Source organism: Ipomoea triloba, chromosome 9 (genome assembly GCF_003576645.1).
Source record: "Ipomoea triloba cultivar NCNSP0323 chromosome 9, ASM357664v1".
NCBI classification, from domain to species: domain Eukaryota; kingdom Viridiplantae; phylum Streptophyta; class Magnoliopsida; order Solanales; family Convolvulaceae; genus Ipomoea; species Ipomoea triloba.
Window position 1 is genome coordinate 575154 of NC_044924.1, and position 22709 is coordinate 597862.

The 22709-nt window shown below is 34.0% G+C and overlaps 4 protein-coding genes across 19 annotated transcripts; 2 read left to right on the forward strand and 2 right to left on the reverse strand.

The window, feature by feature from the left end:
- The first annotated feature begins 53 nt into the window (after positions 1 to 53).
- Positions 54 to 3369, forward strand: LOC116028462 (protein FMP32, mitochondrial-like). The gene is made up of 7 exons (XM_031270181.1): positions 54 to 450; positions 737 to 868; positions 974 to 1033; positions 2588 to 2664; positions 2770 to 2826; positions 2910 to 2976; positions 3051 to 3369. The coding sequence occupies exons 1-7, from the start codon at positions 265 to 267 to the stop codon at positions 3168 to 3170; spliced, it is 699 nt and encodes a 232-aa protein (XP_031126041.1). The 5' UTR covers positions 54 to 264; the 3' UTR covers positions 3171 to 3369.
- Positions 3370 to 4297: 928 nt separating this feature from the next.
- On the reverse strand, positions 4298 to 5836 carry LOC116030816 (GATA transcription factor 5-like). The gene is made up of 2 exons (XM_031273154.1): positions 5317 to 5836; positions 4298 to 5222 (listed from the first exon to the last, which is right to left on the reverse strand). Exons 1-2 carry the CDS (start codon positions 5638 to 5640, stop codon positions 4545 to 4547), a joined length of 1002 nt encoding a protein of 333 aa, XP_031129014.1. The 5' UTR covers positions 5641 to 5836; the 3' UTR covers positions 4298 to 4544.
- Positions 5837 to 13022: 7186 nt separating this feature from the next.
- LOC116030942 (SH3 domain-containing protein 2-like) lies at positions 13023 to 17783 on the forward strand. The gene is made up of 10 exons (XM_031273316.1): positions 13023 to 13082; positions 13871 to 13990; positions 14248 to 14317; positions 14404 to 14555; positions 15249 to 15350; positions 16189 to 16389; positions 16499 to 16561; positions 16645 to 16791; positions 16891 to 16965; positions 17487 to 17783. The coding sequence occupies exons 1-10, from the start codon at positions 13023 to 13025 to the stop codon at positions 17604 to 17606; spliced, it is 1110 nt and encodes a 369-aa protein (XP_031129176.1). The 3' UTR covers positions 17607 to 17783.
- On the reverse strand, positions 17065 to 22217 carry LOC116030943. 16 transcript variants are annotated; one of them, XR_004100467.1, is made up of 5 exons: positions 21365 to 22217; positions 19946 to 20036; positions 19640 to 19733; positions 18972 to 19085; positions 17065 to 17433 (listed from the first exon to the last, which is right to left on the reverse strand). XR_004100467.1 is itself a non-coding variant. In XM_031273326.1 (5 exons), the coding sequence occupies exons 1-4, from the start codon at positions 21517 to 21519 to the stop codon at positions 19017 to 19019; spliced, it is 360 nt and encodes a 119-aa protein (XP_031129186.1). In that variant the 5' UTR covers positions 21520 to 22217; the 3' UTR covers positions 17065 to 17436; positions 18972 to 19016. The 16 variants fall into 16 exon arrangements, 13 of the variants coding, with proteins under 13 accessions (XP_031129186.1, XP_031129178.1, XP_031129177.1 ...); XR_004100466.1 differs by having other exon boundaries at positions 17065 to 17436; XM_031273326.1 differs by having other exon boundaries at positions 17065 to 17436; positions 18972 to 19081; positions 19640 to 19688.
- Positions 22218 to 22709: the final 492 nt, after the last annotated feature.

The following is a 22709-nucleotide window of genomic DNA, read 5'->3' on the forward strand; positions in this document are numbered from 1 at the left end:
ACTTATAAGAGAGGGGTATGTCTAGCGATAAATAGGAAACGGAAGGAGTTAGCTCTACGGGCGTTTTTGAGATTTTGACAAATCCCCATCTCTATCCTCGACTCTCCTTCAGGCTTCAGGCGCTCTGTGCGCGTTAATCGCTCGCAGATTTGAGTAAATCATCCATTTTCTTTGCGACGTGAAGTTCAGTTTCCAAAATAAAAAAAAATAAAAAATCGTCCCGATACAAATATCTCTTCTCGTGCAGCTGTTATCCCAACCTTGATGGCTACCCAGAAGCAAATTGTTCAATTAGGTATGCGAGTGCTCAATGCAAATAGAAATAGGTTTTCTGGTTCAGTCAGCCTTTTCGGATCGCCTTGGAATTCTCCCCAGAATAGGTTTGAGTATCGGCAGATCTCACAACTGGCTAATGGAAAGCGTGCCTGTCTCGTGGATACATTAGCTCTGGTAATTAATTTTGTGCTTTATCAATATGAAATGTTCCGTGCGTTGTAGGCAATAGTATTGCTGTTTGTTATTCTAGGTTTAAGGAATATATTTGATGTAATTGAATTTTTATTTCTGATCCTAAATTATAATGATGATTATATGAATTGGTAAAGGGGTGTTTATAGATATTAGGATGAGTTAGGGGTATACTTGTATACTGTTTTGTTTCTGTTGAATACTTTGAGCTGTTTTTTAGATTGTCTATTTATTTTAATTTTAATTTTTATTGGTTTGGTACTAACAGGTTAAGAGTTTAGAAGCACAAGGTGTACCTTCAAAACAAGCAGAGGCTCTAACTTCAGCTATTATTGTGGTTTTGAATGACAGTTTAGAAAATGTGTCTCATTCATACGTTACAAAAGGCGATATGCAGAAAGTAAGAGTTTATATGGGATTTTGTTTATTGTATTACTTTATGTTGAGAGTGTTTAATTCAGTTCTTTTTGTTTAGATATATTTCTCATACATTTTGTTTTTGTAGTCTGAAATGATTCAAGAATCAAACATTTCTAAATTCAAATCTGAAGTACAGAGTTCTCAGGTAAAAGTATTACTAATTTTGAATTGTAGCTTATGATTTGATATAAATTAATTTAATTCCAGTTCCTTGAGTATATTTGAAACTTTTTTTCTATGTTAATAAATAGATGGACAATAATATTGAGTTGGATCAGGCTTAGTTCAAAATTATGTTGGATATAAAAAAAATTCATTAACATACTAAGTTACTAAAAATAAAACTGAAAAACAATGGATTCTAGAGCAAATGAAGTTTTGTTTATGTATAAAGTAGTATTTTGTATTTTTTTGAATAGCTTATGAGTTAGGTTTGGAGTTTAGTTGCTTTTGAATTTTTGATTTTGACTGGACCCAAAAATATTTTGAATATTAAAGTTTTTGGGTAGCCTAAAAGCCACTATGAATTTGGATTGAAAATTCAGGGGAATGCAAGCAATGGGTTCTAACAATTGGCATTGATAGTGTTAGATGGATTCAAGATTAGCAGTGATAGGCAAACAAGAATTTTAGATAGTGGTAGTACATGGAGATTGGTGGATACTTTTCAAAACCGACATGAAGAGTAGTGGTGTGGGAGGGATTAAGCTGTGAAGGTGGTAGGCGTAACTAGCGCGTAAGTAGGAAGGTCATTATAGGGAGTATTAGAGGTAGGTTTGGAGGTTAGCAGGCTGTAATGGTAGTGGTGTGGTGGAAGCAATGGAGGCTCATGCATGTTTTTGCATTTGAAACATTTGGAAAGATAAATCGTTTTAGTGTTTTATTTTTTAATAATTCCTTTTAGATTGGAAAACATGTTGGGGGTATATTTGGCTTGGATGATGACCTCATTGCATGTTAAGGGTGAATGTGTAAAGTGGCTACAGAGGGTTTTGATTGGAAGCAACTTTGTTGATTTACCTTTTTTCGGGACCCCTCCAATGGGATTGTTAGTCTGGGATTACATCTGCAATCCCAACTCCCAAGCTTTCGGTGGACTTGGTGGGAATAGATGAATCCCCTTATACCCTTAGTCCCCCTAATCAAACAACCTCTAAGTTGTTTTTCCTGCAAGAAAAATCTGAAGCATTGCTTGTATTCACAAATTCTAGATATTTACCACAAAGAAGTTCATAGCAGTTTAGACTGTCTTCATATTATGTATATGGTGTCATCTTTGAGGAATTTTGTATTTTGGGTGGAAGTCTTTATCGAAAGGTGCTTTGAACAAGCATTATATTTATTTAAAAGGTTAATTGAATTCCTTATGCTCTTAATTTTAACTAGTTCAATACAGATAATCAAGTGTGTTGGATTTTTTTCCCACTCTCTTTGTTACTCATAACACATAAATGGCTCCCTCCTTGAAAAGGTGAGATTGTAATGATGGAATTTCATGTTAATTAGAATTAGTAACACTTTGGAGTCTCAACCACTTCAATTTGGTATCCAAATATATGATTAATTTTTTTTTCTTGCTTATAATAGCAATTGCAGGATGCTAGTTGTCTCATCCACAAATTCTAGAACTTTAGATATGTGAAAGGAAGCTTTTATCTTTCTAATTCTTTTATGCATTCAATTAACATTTTGGCTACAGGAACATCATTTTTCTTTGCTTCAACGTGAGACAGAAAAGCTTCAGAATGACATTGAGAAAATGCGTAGTGAACTAAGGTGCATGTTTTGGCTGCTCTGCTTATGACTTATTGCCCATAGCATTCAGAATAATATGTTTGTTTATGGTTGATGCATATGACTCATTATCCGTTCATATTCTAGGTACGAGATTGACAAGCTTACTGCTGGTCAGCGTTTAGATTTAAATCTTGAAAGAGGGTATGGAACTTACTAAATTATGAGCCTGGTGCCTATTGTCTTCTAGTTAATAGCAATTACTCATTGGGTTGCTATGATTGCAGCCGCACTCGTGATGAGCTTGCAAATCAAAATGCGGAAACTACCAATCTTAATAACAAGCTTGACCGGGTAAGCTCCATTTTCGGCTTTGGTTATAGGCCTTAATAATTTTGTTGTTCTTAACTATATGATTCCATAAACAGGAAATTCATTCATTGAGGGCCCAACTTGAAGCTGCAAAATATGAAGTGATCAAATATTGTATAGGTACACTTGTTTCCATTTCTGCCGTTGGTCTTGCTATTGTTCGCTTATATTTGTAATCTAAAAGTAGAGATTTGATATTGACTAACATTTAATTCCTTTGGGGTCTTTGATTAGTCGCGGAACATTCTTTTGAACCAAATATAACTTGCAATGTAGCATTACATTTGAATTTTAAACTTGAAAGATGTGCAGTTAGATGACAGGTATTTTTCATTCACTATTTTAAGAACTAATAATCTACACATGATTTTGAAATATCTGTATTGCTCAAATATTTGTGAACTATAATATTTCAGGAATCTGAATTTTCTTTTTTCTTTTTCCGTTTTGTTGAAAGAAGTATAACATGCCAAATACCTTGTGGTCGAGCGGCATGACTATGACTTTTCCAAATGGGAGGTCATAGGTTTAAACCCCAGTAAGGGTATTGACTCTTTATGCTTCATTAGGCCATAAAATTGGTACAACCCATGTTTACCAGATGAGATGACAGTGTTTTAATTAAAACTAAAACATGACTCAAAAGAGATACAAAGACCCACACTTGTGGAGGGAGAGAACCATATTCTCTCTCGCTCTCCAATGAAATATATCTTCTTGTGATTCCTTCCCACATGACATGCCTATGCCCTCAATGCTCTGTTACTCACCACCCACCCCTGTATCCCGTTGGAATGACTCATGGGTCATTCATATCATTGGTATATCTCTCTGTCATGGCCCATAGCGTTTACTATACTGCTTTTGGCACAAGTGGATGGACTGAGTCAGCAGCCATTGAAAGTGGTCATTACCTGTTTCTTCTTATCAGATATTTCTAAACCCACCACCACTGCCATACACCACTCAATTCCTCAAAGCCACAATTTCATGACGTTAAAACACCCCCACACTTCGCCCAATGAATCTTCGGCTAGTAAAGAATGATACCTCTTCTGATACGACCTTACAGTTACATTAACGGTCTACTTATCCTATTCAATAAACATTTTAGAGTTACATTAACAGTATACTTATCCTATTCAATAAACATTTTAGAGTTACATTAACAGTTTACTTATTTGTTATTCCGTATTTCAAAATATATTAGGTTAATTTGCCTAGTGTTTCAACGGTTTATCAGAAACAACCAAACCTTTAAGAATTATTCAACCTATAATAATCAAGAGTAAAGAATAAGGTATAGTAAATATAATATAATAATAAATATAGGGGCAACAACAATTTAAATTTTACTACATAACGTAACTCCGTTACACTAAGCTGCGACTAAATTACAACCAAACTAAAAACTATAGTCTATAGTGCACTAAAATTCATAACCTCCCTAAACTCCGTCAAAAGTCTATCACTGCCGTTACCATTTGCTATTGCACATGTGACGCACCACCTAGCTACACCTACCAAACAATACCGGTCCGCCTTGGCGTCTATTGAAAATTCTCCACAAGCGCCGGGGTTATCGAGCCGGCGTCGATAACCTCGGTATCCTCCTTCTTCCGCCGCATCTCCAAAACTTTCCGGTGACTATTCGAGTGCATCTCTAGAGAGAAAGTGGGGCTGCATGCCGGTCTATACTCCGGGAAAAGCCGTCCGGACTTGTACCTAACGCCACAAGCGTTACACAAAGTTTTAGGCCCCATCGGACCGGTTCGCCACTGTGGAGTCTTCTGAACCTGACAATGACTACAACGCCGTAGAGTCTGTGTCACGCCTGACCCTAGACCGGCCTCCACCGACGGCTTTCTCTTCAGCTTCTTCGCCGGCGGCTTTTCTACGCTAGAAAACAAGTCGCCGTCGTGGACAGGGTTTGCACCGGGAAGCGACGAAGAACCGTACGACGACGACGGAGAGGAAGACTCTGAAGCCACGTATGACCACACCTTTCCACTTAGCCTCGACCGTTTGCTCCTCGGTTTTCTCTGGACCGGTACCGGAAGAGGAGGTTTAATATTTTGGGCGGCCTGAATAATCACCGGTTCATGCCGGCTCTCCAAAAAAGCTCCGGTTGCCGGCTGAAAACTGGGGTTCGGACAAAACAACGACAATTCCGATGAAGAATCGTCCACAATTCGGGATAACCACTCCAGGTTCTCCATATCATCAACCTGTAAAATGAATTTCCCCCCCATAAATTTACTTTTTCTTTTTACAAAAATAAAGTTATGTAATTTCGGTTAAAAAATTTTCTATAACGGTTACCGGGAGCAGGAATTGTCCGGTAGAGAGAGAGCCGAAATCCTCGGTGCCGGAAAAAGTTTGGGAGTTGTAATTCCGGTGATGCGGAGACACCAAAGAGAAACCGCTCTGCCGTCCCTCAACTTCCTCGGAGTCTAAACACGACCGACTATCGCTGAAATCTTTATCGGAAAAGTCCAACAGGTCGTCGACGGAAAAATCATCGCAACCAACGTTGTTAAGGCCGGTTAAACACCAGACGTCGTCGAAAAACCCTTGCTGGTTGGATTTCATGGCTATCTTCTTGAGAGCACTCGACTTAAACGCTCTAGCTTCAATGCACTCCATTTATACCTCAAAAAATTAATTTCTAAGAACTCAAGACTAACTGTTTCGCCTGTGATAAAAAGAGGGTATTTAAACTAAGTGAAAACGTATAAATAAATACCTAAATATTGAAGAAGAAGAAGAAACGAGGAAGAAGAAGAGCAGGAGAGAGAATGCAAGGTAAAGGGAGTTTGGAGAAAAGCTCTGAAATGAGGGCGAAACTGGTGGGTGAGTTATTGTTTTTCCTTTTTTCCCCTTTATCTACTTTCTCTCTTCAATTCGCATACTTTTATTATTATCATTATTATTATTATTAAGTATTAAATAATTATCAAATAAAAAATCCATTGAGTAATAAATATTATGAATCAATACATATTTCATTAAATATTTAATTTTGTATTTCCTTTCTAATTATGCATGCTGAGATTTTTATTTTTTTTTTGGTAAACCTTATGCATGCTGAGATGCTAGTATATCAATCACAATCTTGTCAAGTTGTTTTTTTTTTCTTCTTTTAATTCATTCTTTAGGTCGCAGTAGGCAGTTATGCATGGTGTCGTAACTTACTGTTGATAGTACTAAGAGCACCATTATCAGTGCATATTTCTTGGATAATGTCAGTGTATGAATTTGACTTTAATCTTGTGAACTGATATAGAAGTTTTTTTGAGATGAAATATATCTTCTACTAATTCATGGATAATGTCAGAAATGGCAGATTAAAGAAAGAAAAAAAAAACAGCAGCTGAAGTGCGCGTTTAGTGCACTTCGCGCCCCAGCGGGCGCGTGCAGAGTGGCTGCCAGCTGACTTTACCTTTTTTTTTTCTTTTTTTTTTTTTTGCAAATGTCAGATTCTTTTTGTTTCAATTTTCTTATTTTCTAATTTTTTTTAATCACCTCTCATTTTCTCTTTCCTAATCACACCTACAAAACTCCTCACGAACCGTGAAAAAACTCCACTGATAAAGATGCTCTAAAACTTATTCTGTTTTTTGAATTATTAAACGTTTGTTGACCGGCCAAATGCTTTGTGGTCGAGCAGCATAGCTATGACTTCTCAAGTGAGAGATTTTAGGTTCGAACTCCAGTGTGGGACATTGACTCTTGTTCTTCACAGATATTACATTATAACAGAGTCAATAATACTAAAAAAAAATAAATAAATAAAAAATAAAAAGCCTTAGTTGACTAGTCTTGTTGGGTTGGCCTGGTGTGGACCAACTCTCACAACTCTCTACCATTCTGGGGGTTTGACTGGTTGTATTATTACTTGTGAAAAGAAAATGAAAAAAAAATCCAATAAAAGGGTCAAATACGGAAGAGTTGTTGTATAATGACAGCATTGTAAAAGCCGCGTCGAAAGCAGTTGTCATTTGTTAATAAGGCAATATATGGGGTATAGGTTAAGGAATTGCGCCACCGATTGTGTATGTTTCTGAGTTACAATGTACGCGTTACTCCGAGTCATAGTCGTAGGTACTTAATTTATTATATTATATTGTGCATTGAATGTGAGATTTTAATAACTTTTTTTATACATAAAAATTCATAACAGAAAAAATTGTAAAGTACGTACAATTGGTACAAAGTATTAGTGTATTATTTGCGTTATATATTTTGATTTTCTCAAAGTCAATACTTGTGTTGATCAATACATTATAAATTTTAAAATAATTTTACTATATATAATTGTATTCTTTATTTCATGTGTTATTTATAATTATTGATTTTACAAACGATTCATTCTTTTCCTCTTTTTGCCGAGTAAATACAAATTATATAATAGTATTTTGTTTTGGAGAACACAAATGCATGCCCTAGCTAGCACTTATCAAACAGTAAAAATGAGTGTGTATATATTATAATTGAGAAGTGGGGTCATGCAAAGGCTTCTTTCGGCTATGCAATTATTGCTGGGATCATTGTGGTGTGTGGCTTGGAATCATTTCTAGTAAATTGTGATGAATTGTGTATTTTTTTAAAAAGTATTTACTCCGTATTTTCCAAAAAAAATGGTATAACGGCCTAGCGTGAACATTCTATATTTCTATATATGTTTATGTTATACGGACCAAGTTAGCACTATATCCCACTCAATATTACCGATCCAACTTGATTTAATTAAGTGGCATGATATATTAGAAATAAAATTTATTTACGGAACTATAATTTTTTAATCAATGGAAGGGTATGTTAAGAGTCCTACATAAAAAATTGTAAGAATGAAAATATTATTATTTTAAAAAGTTTTTACTTTATTTGTATATATTATCGTATGAATCCAATTTCTAAACGCAAGAACAATGGAAATTAAAGCTTGAAAATTAAAAACTGTATGGCGCCCTCCGATTGATTCAAATATCCAGGTCATTTCAAACTGCCAAAATGTATTAGTGTTCCAATCGTTGCTGGACAACAGTCATGACACCATCGCTTTTTTTGACTGAATTTCGAAACTTGTCGCGTTGATTGCGGTTAATGGCTTAATGCTCCCTCCTTTATTATCATTAGAGATTTAAGATATTTTTGTTTTGCATGGACCCTTGATGCTCAAACAGTCATTCTACTTCTTAGTCAGTGCTTTGCTTCTTAATTGGGCCAGCCTAGTACGAATGGGAATTAGTCTGAATATGGTACGAGTTTAAAGGTGTCTCTTACAATTAGGGTCTGCTCAATACATTTTGTGGCCTGACAAAAAAAATTGTTTCTTGTACCAATAGTCCCCGAAAGAAATCGTCGAGTATGTGAAACATAATTTTTGTACTTATAGGCCACGAGCTGAATTTAGTTCTTGTCAGCATTTTTTCGATCGAGTTAGTTGCACACAGAACTTAGTGTAATTTATCTCTATTTGTAATTTGTGAATACAAATTTCTCGTTACTCAAAAAAAAAAAAAAAAAAAAAACTATGTTGATGATGAATGGTACAACATGCCATTTCAACTATTCTAGACACATCTCATTATAAGCATTATTTGAACTAGACGGCAAGACCATATATTATAGAGCAAGAATTGGTCAACTAACCAATTCATTTATGAATAAAATCTTTGTATTCCATTTGTATCCCATTCAATTTCCTTCCAGACATTTTCCTTTCTCCCTATACATATATATAAATCCAAAACCAGAAGTCTTTAACTCTAAGTCAACCCTTTATCAACAGATTTTGTTATTAGATATTTGTTACTAGATGGTTTTAATGCAGTATATTGGAATGCTATTTTATATGAATTAAAACAAGTCAAAAATTTTAAGGATATTTTGTAAATAATTTTGGGGTATGCTTTCGTCTCGGGTGCCTATTCAAATGGCCCATAGGATGTAAAATCTATGAATTACATAAAATATACCTTTGACTTATTTGAACTTAATTTATTATTAGACTTATAGATTAGCCTTGTCCATGTACTAAAAATATAATAAAGTGGAGTATGCATTAAAATTAAATTCTAAGTTTGATTTATGAATGCAGACTTTTCACTGTCCAACCAATTAAATTATTTGTACTGAAACAATACCACATGGTAAAATAAAGACAAATATGTGTATTGGCAAATAAAGCTGATTGAGTTAGTGGGTTTGACTAGTTGATAATATTAGGTGCTTGTAGAAAAGTGATTGATACGATGACATTAACTCTTTGTACTTCAACAAGTTGAAAACTAATACTTACCAAATAAACCAAAATTAGCTAAACCAAAATTAGCTGAAAGTTACCAATAAGGCCTTAGTCTTTTATATTAACCCGGCCATATCCGAATATGACAGTAGTGCGTGCATGAGGCCGGCAATGAGGGCACTTGTTACTTTGTTAGAGAGGTAGAAGCCGGCGGAACGCCACTTACAAGTATGACCACATTAAAATAATGAAAAACAATATATGCATACAAGAAAGCTGAAAGTGATCGAGTTGAAGTGAATAAATGGAAGAAGTCTACACTGGGAACTGGGGATTGGAATTATTTTTATCTTATTTTATTTTTAAAAAAGGGTATGCACTTATGAGTTATGAGTTATGATGCAAGCAATGTTACAGTGTATAATTATTGTGATGATTCCGAACTTTAAATTCAAATTGAATTAAAATGAGCCATTTCAAGTAAAATTTGTATTGTTATTCTCTTCTACTGTAAGAGGAAATTATTTTAGTTAAATTTTAATATGATTCTATTTGAAATCGCTCTCAAAGGAGCGTTGCTGCTGACAATATTTTAAACTTAGGATTCAAATATATATGGAAATAAACAAAGACGATAGTAGGGATGGCAGTGGGGCTAAAGACTATAGAATATGGCAATAATCATGCAATATATATTATAGTCTTACTACTTACTAGCTAGTAGAGATGGCTGGATGGGGCAGCCGGCTGCGTCAGACTCTTCCGCCAATTCATTATCGTCCACAGACTTTTCCAGCCCCATTCTCACGCAACTCCCAATTTGATGAGAATAGGCAAATCGGAGGCCTCCCGAAACCCCAGTGACCTCAATTTTTAGTCCTCAATGCTCTAAAATAAAATGTGTAAGGATTTAATTATAGCTTTTAAAAGATTAAGGGTCTAATTGACTTATTGAGTAAAGTTCAAATATCTATTTACCCTTTCCCTGATAATAACAACCCTAGAATTATTGATATAACATGCATGTAAGCATGTTTATAATTGCTATCTGAAGGTGTCTTCTAGATGAATCAGTTTATATTAGGTTGTTCATGATTGATCGTCTTAAATCAAGAGTGACCCTGATTTCTAGTCCTCAATGCTTTAAAATAACATGTTTAAGGGCTTAATTGTAACCAAGTTTAATGATCTAATTGACTTTTTGAGTAAAGTTCAGATATCTATTTGACCATTTCCCTAATAATAACAACTCTAGAATTATTGATATAATAGACATGTTTACCATCGTTATTTGAAGGTGTCTTCTAGATAAATCCGTTTATATTAAGTTGTTTATGACTGATCGTCTTAAATCAAGAAGCCAATCAAGAATATTAATAGTCAGGATCAATAAGAGTCAAATTTAGAATTTTATAACTATCAAGTGAACAGTTAGAATAATTTGATAAATCGTAGGTTGGCATGTTTATTGGAAGTCATAATTAATAAGCTTCCGGTATAGTGAAGTGTGGGCTACTAAAGTTAGTTTGCATGTCTTTGAAGCGACGCAACTCATGCGCACTGTTTGGGATCTGATGGATCATGAAAGTTGACATATACATATAGACACATCACACATGCATGGTTGGTATTCGACATAATTTAACACCAAACACTCACCTAATGATCAACAAGTCTTGGTAAACATATATACACAAACAAGCCAAAGGTATATAAAAGGCTTTGCTTAGATTAGTACATCTTTTTGACTTTTTAATTTTTGCCTAACCCTTATTACTTATTAGTTACCCCCCTAACCCCTAATATAGCTAGTATTTTTTTTTCTCTCAACAAAATTCTATGTTATATAATTCTTTATTTTTATTTTTATGGCTATAATTTTTTAGTTTTGTTAAAGTACACAAAAAATAGTACAGCAATTACTCTTCGCATGTGGCTGATTTTATGACTGACCAAACATGTACATTTTTTATTTTTTTTTTGAAAACTCAAACTTGCACTTTTGTGTTAGTTTGTTCTATTAAGTGAAGATGCATATGTATTATTTTACAATTTTTTAAAATTCTGATTGAACAAGCTAGGCACTATATATAATTTTTAAAATGAAAAACCTTCACTCATCTTACTATATATTTCTTTCATTAATTTTCTCACAATTACCCTAGTTGTACCTAGTATTATCATTATTAGTATTATCGTTATAATGAACTATACTTGCTGCCATTTATCGTAAAGCTCTTCATTATAGATTGAATTATTTGACATGCATGATATTAATTTCAGAATAATACCAAGCCAAAGCACCAAATGCTCACCTAACATTCTTGACTAGCTCATTACTTATGTGTGGAAGTGAATAGTACCAAATATCTGACCAGAAAAAGGTAAACCGCTTTAAGCTGTCCATAGCTAACCAACATTTAATTTAAATATACTTTTTTTTTTACACTAATACTTTAGTGTAGATCGGATTACTAGATTATGTTACCTTTCAACTTTCTCTCGTGCTGCCTGAATCATACGTTTTCTTAGTGGTTAAGAAGACGTACGTTGAACAACCAGATGGCAACGATTTTATACGTATTTATTTATGTTAATTACATCGTATTGGAATCAGTGTTGTAATGACCCAAATGTAAACCTGGGAAGCTTTGCCAGTAGAATGGTAATAAAATAGTATTGGATGAGAATTGTCAATATGTTGATGGAAATATAAATATCAGTATGTTTTAAATGCCACTATGCCCGTGGGCCGTGGCAAGGGTTTTGGATTGGCAGAAGTTGACTGGTTAAGAAATATTGGCAAATTGCATTCTGTATGTATATATATATATATAATATATATATATTATAATCTAAACTTCATACATATCCAAAACTCGTTCAGCGTAACAAGCCGCCTCACTTCGAACAATTGCGATTTGTCAGAACCCATAGGGCCCAACTTATATTATCACACTGTAGTATATATTACGACAGTATGTAGCCAACTAGCCAAGTGTAACATTTTCTTATTTATGGTATAATAAAAACAACAACAGCAACAACAACAATAATAATAATGTCTTTTATATGGTGCAAATTAAATAATTTAATTTGACTAATCTTTAGTGGTTGTTCAATAATAGGTAAATTAAGATGATTAGTTACATGCATTAATGGGATGTAGGTATAAAAGTTCTTGAGTTCTCTCACTACTTAGTTGAATGACTTATACATTTATCTAGAGTTGATAGAAATCTACTATATGTTTCAGTTGATTGACTTAATTTTCAGCAACTCGAAAGACTCTTAATCAGCCAAAGGGTGTAAACGAGCCGAGCCGAGCTCGAGCTGATAGAGCTAGAAAATTAAAGCTCGACCTCAGCTCAGTTAAAAAACGAGCCGGCTCGAGTTTGAAGTTGACCGAACTACTCGCTATATATATATATATATATATATATATCCAGGCCTGCTGAGTTAAATGGGCTTCTGGCCCATGATGAGGTTGGACGGTACACTTTACCTTTGGGCCTAAACAAGAGGTCTTCCCGGATCACCTTCTTTAAATGGCCTGAAATGTGATTTGGCCCATATATTCGGCCTATTTAAACTTGAACCAATTTACGCTATTAGATATTTCAACTTCAAAAAATCAAAGCTACAAAAGCCGACATTTTGAAATCAGCAGCCATTTACTTATAGACGAGATTACCCCTTCGTCGGAGCCGATCTCTACTGTCTTCGTTCGACGCTAGTCTCCCTCCCCGCAGATACTGGAAGCAACCGGACGTAGTGAATGGATGCAATTAGAAAGCAAGCCACGCGACTCAGGGAACAGGTCGCTCGGCAACAGCAAGTACGATCTCCACTCTCGCTTCATATATGCATACATACATAATTGTATTATTTTTGCTTTGATTGATGTGAAGTTGATGTTTGATTTGGCTCCTCTAATTAGATCATTCATCACCTTCAAATTGTGCGGTGATCCGTGCATCTATTTGTTTGTTTTTTGATTTAATTTCTGTTCATCGTGTTTTCTGTTTACTACTTTTTAGGTTCATTGAATACTACGATTAGCTTTGATTTCGATGAATCTGTCTTTCGTGATCTGAATAAGTTCTGTGGTTGACTGGTTGGTAGCTGCTCTGCTTTATAAGTGCTTGCTTGTTGGAGTTGTTGGAGTATTTCTACTCCAGGAACTAAATGCTCATAAAACTTTTGAAGCAAATTAGTTTTAAAACCTCCAGTTGGTAAAAACCATAAAATGGAGGTGGTTTCTAATAGGTTTGGATAATCAATGATGTATTATTGACATTTCTATAATTATACAAATATTTCCTTGCATTTAAAGAATTTCAAATTATATATACAGATGTGTATTTTATTGTTGCATTGATCTTCTCAAATTAAAAAGAGTTTCAATATCAACTGTACTAACAATTTTTTCTATCATAAAAACGAACTTTCAATGTGCATTCAAGGAACTTTTTCAACAAGTTTTGACATGATGTGTAGTTTGATTTTAGTCAGTCTGCTATATAAAATTTGTTTATATTTATCAACAAATCTATATACTTCTTCTGACATTGCTGTTATTTGATATATTTGTTGTCATGCATTGCCTTTTACTTTTGACTGCAGGCTGTTTTCAAACAGTTTGGTGGGGGCTTTGGAGGTTCAGAATATGCTGGAACAGATGAATCTGAACTCCACCAGCATCAGAAACTGGAAAAACTTTACATATCCACTCGTGCTGCCAAGGTTTGTTGTCTTTTGTAGCTCAGGTTCATACGTGTTTATTGCACTGGAATCTAAAGATGATTCCTAGCTTTCATACATTGACAAGTTTTTATAATTATCAGTTAGAGATAGCTCCCTATTTTTGAATATTTAAATTTAGTGTTACCTATATTTAAAGTTTCTTGCAGTTTTCCAGCTTTGATATTTATATTCCATTAAATCTAGTGCAATATTGTTTCCTGCCTAATTGAAATGCTTGTTGTCTTTATGAATTTCAGCATTTCCAAAGGGATATTGTCCGTGGTGTTGAGAATTACATTGTTACAGGGTCCAAACAAGTTGAGATAGGTAATTTTGAAACTTAAATGATGTTATCGGTTTATTATTGTTCAAAGAAGTTTTATGATTTTAATGATGATGCAATCTATATTCAGGAAGTAAACTGTCAGAAGAAAGCAGGAAGTATGGATCTGAAAATACATGTACAAGTGGTGCTACATTATCAAAAGCTGCATTATGTTTTTCAAGAGCTCTTGTCCAAATGGAGAAGGAGCGTGGAAATCTATTGAAAGCCCTGGGCACACAGGTTAATTATTATATGAATAACTAAATCCTTAATCATTCCTATAAAAGCTTAGAAGGCTCCATTGTCAAGGCTAATCTCCCTAAAGTCTTTCTTCTTCTTCTTCTAATAAAATGAAACAGTTATTTTTATCAGAATCATGGCATCTTAAGGGTGGACTGTGGAGTCATGTGTCCTCTAGGTTTACCCTCCAAATTTCATTATCTTTTAAAAAAAAATGAGACGGTGATTTTTATCAGAGTCATGGCATCTTAAGGGTGGACTGTGGAGTCATGTGTCCTCTAGGTTTACCTTCCAAATTTCATTATCTTTTTCTTTCAGTGTTTTTAGTTACCTCCAATTAGTTTTTGAAGGCCCAGGTGATCTCCCTTTCAACTGGAAGCCAATATTTTACTATCCACTAAAAGTAGTGTACAAAAGTCAGTTTGTTATATGAGCCTGGCTTATAATATCGTTTATTCTTTTTCTGTTTTCAATGTTTGATAATGCTTTATTTTAGACCACAATGCCATATATCCTGTAATTGGTATTGAAGAATGCTTGCTTTTGTGCTGTGTATTATCTTAGCCAAGACCATTTTGATTAAGGAAGGCCCCCTCTTCCCATTTTAATGCCATTATGTTAATCTGTTATAGATAATTCTTTCTTTTTGGTATCAACAAAAGCTTGAAGGTTGTTAGATTTATTGTATATCAGGTTGCTGAACCATTAAGAGCTATGGTAATGGGTGCTCCACTTGAAGATGCTCGGCATCTAGCACAACGATATGATAGAATGCGGCAAGAGACGGAAGCACAGGTGTTTTTACTGAAAATCTTACAATGTCTTTTTCTGATCTTATTATTTTATGTGTCCCTGTATCCCTTTTTAACAAATATTCTACTGAGAAGCCTGTCTGAAATGCTGTTGGGGCACCGGGCACACAATGGTAAGAGATGCCTACTGAATGCATGTAAATGGGCATAAGTTGAAAAGTATAAATCAAGAGGGAACATAACTTATAATAAATAAAAAAGAGAACATAGTTTTACACATCAAACACTTGACTCTATCAAATAAATGGTGTTACTGCTAAAATTGTTGTGTAATTTCTTAGTGTATTTGTTGTGCCCCCAAACTAATTGCTCGCTTTGCCTCTATTCTTCCTAGTTAATTAATTCTCTTAGGGGATGTTTGGTTGGATAGAAAACATTTTCTTTCAAGTGGAGGAAAATGTTGTTTTTTGGTGCTTGGTTCCATTGGAAAATGAATTCCTCACATTTAAGTTGGGAAGAAAATTGAGATGACTTGACTATTTTACCCTTGTTCTTTCTTAATTATTATTACTTTTATTATTTTGTAGGGGTATATAGGTCTTTATACTCCTTAGTCCTTACAATTCCAAATCCAACCAAATAATGGAATCGATATTCCCAGTAATTTTTTTTCCACCAACCAAACGATGAAATTCATCTTCATAGTAATTACTTTTCCATGGAATTTCAATTCCATTCCCTCTAGTGTCTTCTTGGGGCATTTTTCAAGGTGCACCTTTTGCTTAATTCATTGTTCAGTAGGATGCACATAAACTGAGTTGTGTTCACCATCTATAGGTGATTGCAAGATTTTAATTCTATGTGCTATCTATCCTAGATAGGCTGTTGAAGTATCCAAACGACAAGCAAAACTGAGGGAGGGAAATGGCAATCCTGACATTGCTATGAAACTGGAAGCTGCTGAAGCAAAATTACATGATCTGAAGTCAAATACTGCTATATTGGGAAAGGAAGCTTCTTCAGCAATGGCAGCTGTAGAAGCACAGCAGCAGAGATTGACATTACAGCGTTTAATTGCCATGGTACCTTGTTTTGCTGTATACTTAAAAAGTAGTGAAAATTGTCAAAATGTATTGATACTCCGTAATTACTTTAAGATTGTGACTTTTGTTTGTTTTTATTTATCATTAGGTTGAATCTGAACGAGCTTACCATAAAAAAGTGCTTCAGATACTTGATCAACTAGAAGCAGAGGTATGATGGCATTGTTTTCTTGCCTATGTTCAGTGTTTGAAAGTTTTATCATAAAGTTAATGCTGTTATCTGTTTTATGTCAGATGACGTCAGAGCGCCAAAGGATTGAAGCTCCTGCTCCTAGTGTCGAGAGTATGCCTCCGCCTCCATCATATGAAGAAGTAAATGGTGTATCAACTTCTCCAATGCAAAATGGCTCAACTGATAGCATGGGCTATTTTCTTGCAGAAGTAAGTATATTTTATGCTTCTTTTCCTCCCAATTCCAAACCAGAAAAATGTGCCAGACATCACTATGAGTTTGTAATCTGTCGTTTTGCTTTGATATAGGCAATGTTTTCATATCATGCTGAATCTGATGTGGAGCTTAATTTGTCAGCTGGAGATTATATCGTTGTTCGAAAGGTTTGTTTAGTCTCCCAAACGTTATATGCTATCTTATGACTCTGGTTTACAGTCTAGCTTTGTTCTGGTGAAATAGAAGGATTTGAGTGTCATGAAGTATTTACTTGAAGTAAATCAAAATCTTTTTATTCCTGTTAGTTACCTAGTTACCCACCGGCAATGTTCTGTTCTATTGCTGTATAATACATCACACCATAGAAGGTCTAAAACAGCATTACCTGGTTGCACAAGTATTAGGTATTTTTTCAGAAATTTACATATGATTTAGGAAATTGATTGACATTGGCATGATTCTAATACATTAATGGTTGTCATTTGAAAACACCCATATGGTCAACTTGGCATGCTTTCTTTGTGCTAGATCTCAAGCTTGAGTCCGTCCGCATACATTGTGTGATTTTGAGTAGTTGATAAGCTTGCCTTTGCTCAGATATCATTACTACCACACCATTTTTAAGTGCTTGGATTCTTCTGCATACACAGGAAATAAAATTTACATTAATGCTTAATTACCTTCTCAGGTTTCAAATAATGGCTGGGCTGAAGGTGAATGCAAAGGCAAAGCTGGATGGTTCCCTTATGGTTACATTGAGAGAAGGGAACGCGTACTTGCTAGTAAGGTTGTGGGTGAAGTTTTCTAAATCTGTGTGTTCATTTATGTTGTGCTATAATGTTTGTGCAGTATTACAACATTTTCTCCAATTTCATATAAGATCGGTTTACTATTATTTGTTTTTGGAACCAGTGTTTTTATTTTATTTTTATTCTTGTATATGATTCTTGCACTTTCCTATGGTTTATATTTTTGTTGCTTGACAGTTGCAAATATATTATTTGATTTGTTATATATATGCCATTGTTCAGGTGAGTTGCCTTCCTATGAATCCATGTGGACAAATCTGGGCTATTGAATGCTTGAGATAAGTGATTTAGATTTTGTCAACCGTACAACTATGTATTTCATTTGAACAATTGGTGAAATCTAAGCCATTGATCTAGCATTCAGTGGCCCACATCTGTCCACACGAACTCATGGGAAGAGGTGGGCTCACCATAGCAATGACATATATATATATATATATATATATATATATATATATATATACGAGTTGATTCTATTTTTGGTCCTAGATTTATAGCTGTAGTTTCATCTTAGTCTTTTTTTTTTTTTTTTTCAAAACATTCTATATTAGTCTTTGTTTTATTGTGGCATGACTATTTTGGTCCTCCGTTAATAAAACCGTTAACTATTAGGATNCTTTTTTTTTTTTTTTTTCAAAACATTCTATATTAGTCTTTGTTTTATTGTGGCATGACTATTTTGGTCCTCCGTTAATAAAACCGTTAACTATTAGGATATTTTTGTCTTATTTATTTATTTGAGTAAAATATTTAATAAAAATGTATATATTTTATATAGTATTAAATAATATAAAAAAATATTACGTGAAAACTTTGTTTACTAATATAATATTAGTATTATAATTTATTAATTAATTAATAAAATATTAGTATAACGTAATTATATATTTTATTTATTTATTGTTTATATTACTCAAATAAATAATAATACTAATATTTTATATGAAAATTACAAAAATATCCTAATAGTTATTTTATTAATGGATGACAAAAAAATGCTCATGCCACAATAAAATTATGACTAATATAGGATGTTTTGGAAAAAAGGATTAAAAGAGTTCTCACAAAAAATAATCATGTCACAATAAAACTATGACTAACATAGGATGTTTTGAAAAAAAATGACTAAAAGTGGAACTGCACTTATAAATCTATAATAAAAAATGGAATTAACTCTCTCTCTCTATATGTATGTATGTATGTATATGAAGAAATTATATGCCACCATATGGTTAATATAATAGCCACGTTCTTAAATACAAGGAAATAGCGCATGCAACAAATATGTTAAACAAATCCACCATATGACAATTTTGTTTATGAGATACATTGAAGAATATCTGAAAACTGACCAAACAGCATACCTCTTGGAAATAGCTCTAAACCTACTGAGAGAAGTATATTGCAAATCAAACATTTAAGTCAACAACCTTCTTTGATAAAGCATTTGTTAGCGTGCGTTTCAGGAAGTTTACTGGCTTGAAAGTTGATAATGAACACCCAAAAAGAAAAACCATACGTTATCCAATAATAAATGTTAAAAATATGCTAAATTAAAACTGCTTATAGATCACGAATTGCATAAGATGGATCATTGGCAGGGAAAACATAAAAAGTTCAGTGTTTGTTGAAATATTTGCTGCAAATCTAGTGGGGCCAAAACATTTGAAATTTCAATATCATGTTAATGTTGTTACGATAATCTCTAATCATGTTTGTTTCCTAAAACTGTCATAATGAAATAATATTTTATTGATACGTCATAAGATAATCTCTAATAATGCTTGATATTTTTTAAGGATTGCAATGGAAGCTACACATGTTATAGAATAAATACTTGAAGGTACACACCTATTGTGACAGTATTTATCATAATTTACAATTGTTTAGAGTTGCAACGGAGTGAATAAGTTGCAAATGGCCTATATTATATCAAATTAATTCCTTAATTATCTGTGCTTAGCATAAGACACCTCCCAAAGAATTATGGAGGTCATGAAAACAGAAAATCTCAGGATATATGTATAAATACCTGCAGTGCACCCCCTCATTGTAATGTCATCAATTGCCCCTCTTAATAACTCCAGAACAGGCCAAGTATACATCACTTTCATACACAATCGGTGCTCCATATTCCCAAAACAGTTATAATAAAAATAAAAAATAAAACAAATATAAGGCCCATGACAGACGAAAGTCCAATCTATTTCAAATCTCTGCCAGATAAATATTTTAGTGTGACAAGAAAATTAAAACAATTTTTCAAAGAAAAAAGAAAATTAAAACAAAAAACTATTTAGTGTATTGCAAAAACAAAAATTGTGGGGTAAGAACTCACTTTATTTGCTCCAAGGCTCCAAGCTCCAAAAAGGCAGTGGGGACACAATGGAACTGGTCCATGAGAACCTTGCTGTCCTTTACAGTACCACCTCATAAAGAAGTTGCAACTTGATTAAAGCAACTACGTAAAAAAGTTATTTAAAAAAAAAAAAAAAAAACTCAAGATAAACAGTGTTCCTTTTTTTTTTCTTTTTTTCTTTTTTTTTTTTCTAGGAAGAATGAAAATCTGTAGATCTCAAGGCATCAAAGGAACAAATAATTCAAAACCTTACAGACGGAGAAGCTAAAATCCAGAAAACTGACAAGAATTTTCCATTCACAGTCAAATATGCGATGATGAAAAGCCAGGTGGCAAAAAAAAAAAAAATTGCATGAAAATTGCATGAGAAACATAATTTAGGTGGAATATTAAGGTGACAATGTGAGTCAGTATGAAATATTTGGAACTTATATTAAATCAATAATAAAACCATCATTATATTGTCTAAAGAGCAACAAATCTAAAGAGGAAACAATAGTACTACGTAACTATGTTGTGTGGATTCTCCACTAATACGTGTTGGAATTGCAACAGTCAGTTTAGTGGCTTTCAAATCAATTTAAGTAAACGTCACAGTGCCAAACTACTATAGACCCACCTGTCACCTTCATCAATGAGTATTTGAATTTGTTTCACTAAATTATTTTTCCTTCAGCCCCCTATCCGTCCCTCAACTTCTCTTTTACCTTGGTCTGGTCAGGAGCACACGAGAAGTGCAAGTTTGTCTAAAGGGAATGAAATGTCATCAAACACAGGAATAAATATGAAAAGGCTGAGATCAGAATCTTATATATTTCTAGGAAACAAAATGACTTGTGGTTTATCTATTGAACCATTGAACAATAGGAGATTTGCAGTTTTTGTCCATTTTGGGAACCTTACTTGCTAAGGCATAAAAGATGAGGCATATGGATAAATGACATAACAGTAAAAACAGTGTTAAGTGCTCCAAAAACCGAATAAATGCACATTGCAACATTGAAGGAAATTATATCGGATTCACCAGTGGATTGTAACTTAATATTGAATCATGTACTCCAAAAACCAAATAGAAATAAAATGCCAATAACAAAATGAAAATGCACATAACATGTCACTGTACAAGTAAAAAGCATTTCAACGCCTTTCTAGACCTAGCTATAGGCAAAACTGTGTGCGGCGCCGGTTAGTGGGAGACTTCATTTTGAATACAGGTGCAATTTCAGAAAACAGAGAATAAAAGCAAAAAGTTCAGAATGACCGTACAACAAATCAGAATTACTCTGTATCATCAACTAACAATAATTGCACGGAAATTCCTTCAAATAATACATCATTGAAACATGAAACGGAAAAAATTTAGTAATAGTAATCACTAATCAGAGAAATGTAGCTTACTGCATCGAGAAGCTCGATATGGAGCTGTTGAATGCGAGATCGAAGCAGCGGCGCCTTTCGGAGAATGATGTAGCAAAATCCACAATACCGGTGTCCGCGGCGGAGAAATCTGCTTCTCCGCCCTGCTCGCCGCCATCTTCACCGTTATCGATCATCGGATACTCATCGTCCGGATGCTTCAGTCCATCTCTCTATTTCCGTCCTCCTTTAGCATTCTCTTACTTCATCTCTGATCCAAATCTGATGATTTTCCTTCCGAGTACGAAGAATGAATTGCTCGTCGTAGATTTTTAAATCGCGCGCGGGGGTGGGAGCGGAGGCGTGTGGGTGCGAGGGTTATGCTTTTCATTTTCAAATAATCGATATTTATACACGACTTTTATTATAAAAACTAACCGGAATTACTCGACGGGTTTTTTTGGCGGGTGGGAGCGGAGCCGCGGAGGCGTGCTTTTACAATGTGTTATGCTTTTCATTTTAAAATTTATCTCTACGATCCGTCTAAAATAAGAAAGTTATACTTATATGATGTATTAACTAAGTTCACAATTTATAATAATCAAATCCACACAAATACTTATCATCTATATAAAATAAGAAAGTCACCTTATTCATGAAAATTTTCAATTAATCATCTCTAGTCATTTTCAATTTTGAGTTTTAAGTCACTTATCCTAACATTTTCCATCCACCTCTGTGCCTTACCTGAGCGATTGAGTGCTGATTTGGGTATTCTCCTTTCTTTCAATGAAAAAACTAGACACAAGTCTATTGAGTGTCAATTTGGGTATTCTCATTTATTTCAATGGGAAAGAAATAGACAAGTGGAAACGTAAGGATAATTGATTCAACTTCTATAGTATATTTATCTTTTTTGAACATTTCTCATTTACAGTTACATATTACATAACTCCTTATCTTTATATATATACTAGTGATCAAATGAGCTCATCATGTTATATGAGTCTGTATAGACAAAACCGTGCCATTGAATGCTTGAGATCAATGATTTAGATCCGCCAAACTGTGCAAGTGAAGTAGGTTGCACAATTCGTCAAATCTTAGCCATTGATCTTATTTCAAGTATTCAATGGCTCAGAGCTATCCACACGGAATCATATAACATGATCGACTCACAAGAATACTGGTCATATTGATTTTTTCACGTGAAAACAAGTTTTAAATTCACGCCTACCAAGTTGATTAATGTTTAACTTATATTAGTTGAGTTAAAAATTTAACATACTAGGTTCGTCTTACCATAAAACGTGTAAATTCAATGTCGTTCACAAATTACAATCCAATGAAAGATGGCTGCATGGTGCGCAGTCACTCTCAGAATGAT

What these genes read in the sequence shown, in the direction of transcription:
- LOC116028462 (XM_031270181.1), top strand. Translation starts at nt 265, where the DNA reads ATGGCTACCCAGAAGCAAATTGTTCAATTAGGTATGCGAGTGCTCAAT. An exon ending in TCGTGGATACATTAGCTCTG is followed by an intron (nt 451 to 736) that starts GTAATTAATTTT and finishes TGGTACTAACAG; the next exon opens with GTTAAGAGTTTAGAAGCACA. An exon ending in CTGAAGTACAGAGTTCTCAG is followed by an intron (nt 1,034 to 2,587) that starts GTAAAAGTATTA and finishes TTTTGGCTACAG; the next exon opens with GAACATCATTTTTCTTTGCT.
- LOC116030816 (XM_031273154.1), bottom strand. Translation starts at nt 5,640, where the DNA reads ATGGAGTGCATTGAAGCTAGAGCGTTTAAGTCGAGTGCTCTCAAGAAG. An exon ending in CCGGACAATTCCTGCTCCCG is followed by an intron (nt 5,223 to 5,316) that starts GTAACCGTTATA and finishes TTCATTTTACAG; the next exon opens with GTTGATGATATGGAGAACCT.
- LOC116030942 (XM_031273316.1), top strand. Translation starts at nt 13,023, where the DNA reads ATGGATGCAATTAGAAAGCAAGCCACGCGACTCAGGGAACAGGTCGCT. An exon ending in AGGTCGCTCGGCAACAGCAA is followed by an intron (nt 13,083 to 13,870) that starts GTACGATCTCCA and finishes TTTTGACTGCAG; the next exon opens with GCTGTTTTCAAACAGTTTGG. An exon ending in TGAAAGCCCTGGGCACACAG is followed by an intron (nt 14,556 to 15,248) that starts GTTAATTATTAT and finishes ATTGTATATCAG; the next exon opens with GTTGCTGAACCATTAAGAGC.
- LOC116030943 (XM_031273318.1), bottom strand. Translation starts at nt 21,519, where the DNA reads ATGATCGATAACGGTGAAGATGGCGGCGAGCAGGGCGGAGAAGCAGAT. An exon ending in ATATCGAGCTTCTCGATGCA is followed by an intron (nt 20,037 to 21,364) that starts GTAAGCTACATT and finishes CTTCTTTATGAG; the next exon opens with GTGGTACTGTAAAGGACAGC. An exon ending in AATGAGGGGGTGCACTGCAG is followed by an intron (nt 19,082 to 19,639) that starts GTATTTATACAT and finishes CTTTCAAGCCAG; the next exon opens with TAAACTTCCTGAAACGCACG.